A 2702-nucleotide genomic window follows, 5' to 3' on the forward strand; every position below is an offset into this window, starting at 1 on the left:
GGGGGGGGGGGGGGGGGGCAGCACCGGGCTGGGGAACACTGAGCCACAGGAGACAAGAGCACCAGTTAACATTGCCCCAGCCTTGGGAGCTGATGTATGGCCAGGGCCCAGCTGTGCTGGGGGCTGCTCAGCGCCTGCCCCACAGAGGGAGGGGCCTCCCGCCACTCCAAGTGCAGGCCAGGACCTGGCACTGGCCCTGCTCAGCCAAGCGCAGGCAGCAGCTCTGGGCACAGAGCCAAGGGCCCTGCCTGCGACACACTGAAGCTGAAAGCCTTACTGCCTTCCCTGTCCCAGGCAGAGCTGTGGCACTGCGCTCCACCCCGCAGCCAGGGCAGGGCCAGGCCCGTTCTGCCCCCAGGAGCCCCGGACCAGGGAGAAGAGCAGCCCCAGGATGGCACCCCCGGGAGGCAGGCAGGGTCCCATTCCCCCTCGTGGATGGCCCAGTGGTATACAGCTGGTCACGCACAGACCCAGGGGAAGGGAGGCGGGCTGGGCCTACTGCCCCCATTGTTCAAGTTCCCCATGGGGCAAGGGCCAGAACAAAACAAGTGGCCCTTGGGCCCCCGAGTTTCCCCTCCCCTGCCTGAGCTGCGGAGCAGGCAGGGGCCAGCCTAGGACGCCTGGCAGGCAGATGCCCCCCTGCCCCCAGGCCTGGTGCTAGGGGACAGCTGCCTTCCCCAATGCAGCCTCTGGGGCCCCCCAGGCAGCAGCACCAGGAGCCTGGGGAGTGACGGAGCCAGGGCACCTGTGCACATGTTGGGGTCAGCCAAGAAACCAGATGAGCCGGGGCTGGAGCCAGCTGAGGAGACCATTTATTGGTAGAGAGAGCTGCGGGGAGTACAGGAGAGTGTGGGGCAGGGGGTGGCATGGCCTACTCCTCCCCCTCTTCCTCATCCTCATAAGAATCGATGCCCACCTCCTCGTAATCCTTCTCCAGGGCAGCCATATCCTCACGTGCCTCTGAGAACTCCCCCTCCTCCATGCCCTCGCCCACATACCAGTGCACGAAGGCACGCTTGGCATACATCAGGTCAAACTTGTGATCCAGGCGCGCCCAGGCCTCTGCGATGGCCGTGGTGTTGCTGAGCATACACACGGCGCGCTGCACCTTGGCCAGGTCGCCGCCGGGCACTGCCGTTGGGGGCTGGTAGTTGATGCCCACCTTGAAGCCGGTCGGGCACCAGTCCACAAACTGGATGCTGCGCTTGGTTTTGATGGCGGCGATGGCAGCGTTGACGTCTTTGGGCACCACGTCGCCGCGGTAGAGCAGGCAGCAGGCCATGTACTTGCCGTGGCGGGGGTCGCACTTCACCATCTGGTTGGCTGGCTCAAAGCAGGAGTTGGTGATCTCAGCCACCGACATCTGCTCGTGGTAGGCCTTCTCGGCCGAGATGACAGGGGCGTACGTGGCCAGGGGGAAGTGGATGCGGGGGTAGGGCACCAGGTTGGTCTGGAACTCGGTCAGGTCCACATTGAGGGCCCCGTCAAAGCGCAACGAGGCCGTGATGGACGACACGATCTGGCTGATGAGGCGGTTGAGGTTGGTGTAGGTGGGGCGCTCGATGTCCAGGTTGCGGCGGCAGATGTCGTAGATGGCCTCGTTGTCCACCATGAAGGCGCAGTCCGAGTGCTCCAGCGTGGTGTGCGTAGTCAGGATGGAGTTGTAGGGCTCGACCACGGCCGTGGAGACCTGTGGGGCCGGGTAGATGGCGAACTCCAGCTTGGACTTCTTGCCGTAGTCCACGGACAGGCGCTCCATCAGCAGGGAGGTGAAGCCGGAGCCGGTGCCTCCCCCGAAGCTGTGGAAGACCAGGAAGCCCTGGAGCCCAGTGCACTGGTCAGCCTGCGGGGAGAAAGAAGTCGGGTCAGAACTACAGATGGACATTACAGAGGCCTGGACCCCAACCCCCTCCCGCCAACTCTCCTCGCGGGCCACACCAGCTTGCGGATGCGGTCCAGCACGGGGTCGATGATCTCCTTGCCGATGGTGTAGTGCCCACGGGCGTAATTATTGGCCGCATCCTCCTTGCCCGTGATGAGCTGCTCAGGGTGGAAGAGCTGCCGGTAGGGCCCGGTGCGCACCTCGTCTGTGGGACAGGACGAGGGGTTTGGACCTGAGCTCTCCCCAGCCTCCCCCTCCACGGCTGCTTCACAGCTGCCGCAGCCAGGTCTTGGCCAGGCCGGGAGCCAAGCACTTCCAGCCCCACACCGCACCACGGCTTCCCGAGACACCCAGCAGGTCGGGGGCAGCTCCTGTGCCCCCCTCTCAACACAAAGCTTTGCCCTGGACCCGGGGGCTGCAGGGACCCTCCCAGGGGCAGGACAAGGGGGACCCCAGGCAGGCGCCACACTCACCGATCACGGTGGGCTCCAGGTCCACAAAGATAGCCCTGGGCACGTGCTTGCCGGCCCCGGTCTCGCAGAAGAAGGTGGTGAAGGAGTCGTCCCCGCCGCCGATGGTCTTGTCGCTAGGCATCTGCCCGTCGGGCTGGATGCCGTGCTCCAGGCAGTACAGCTCCCAGCAGGCGTTGCCCATCTGCACGCCCGCCTGGCCCACGTGCACGGAGATGCACTCGCGCTGCGGGAGAGGGAGGCTCAGAGCCGGGCGCGCAGCGCCGAGCGCCGCCAGGCCTGGCCGGGGGGTGCGGGGTGGGGGGTGGCGGCGCGGCCTGGAGCCGCTTACGTAAGAGGCCGCGCGCTGC

General features: G+C 66.2%; 1 protein-coding gene across 1 annotated transcript; it reads right to left on the bottom strand.

Annotated features, from left to right (window-relative positions):
• Positions 1-790: 790 nt before the first annotated feature.
• On the bottom strand, positions 791-2608 carry TUBA4A (tubulin alpha 4a). The gene is made up of 3 exons (XM_019522673.1): positions 2356-2608; positions 1939-2087; positions 791-1843 (listed from the first exon to the last, which is right to left on the bottom strand). The coding sequence occupies exons 1-3, from the start codon at positions 2534-2536 to the stop codon at positions 872-874; spliced, it is 1302 nt and encodes a 433-aa protein (XP_019378218.1). The 5' UTR covers positions 2537-2608; the 3' UTR covers positions 791-871.
• Positions 2609-2702: the final 94 nt, after the last annotated feature.

The sequence above is a fragment of the Gavialis gangeticus genome, unplaced genomic scaffold, assembly GCF_001723915.1.
Source record: "Gavialis gangeticus isolate Ggan-Ray unplaced genomic scaffold, GavGan_comp1, whole genome shotgun sequence".
NCBI classification, from domain to species: Eukaryota; Metazoa; Chordata; order Crocodylia; family Gavialidae; genus Gavialis; species Gavialis gangeticus.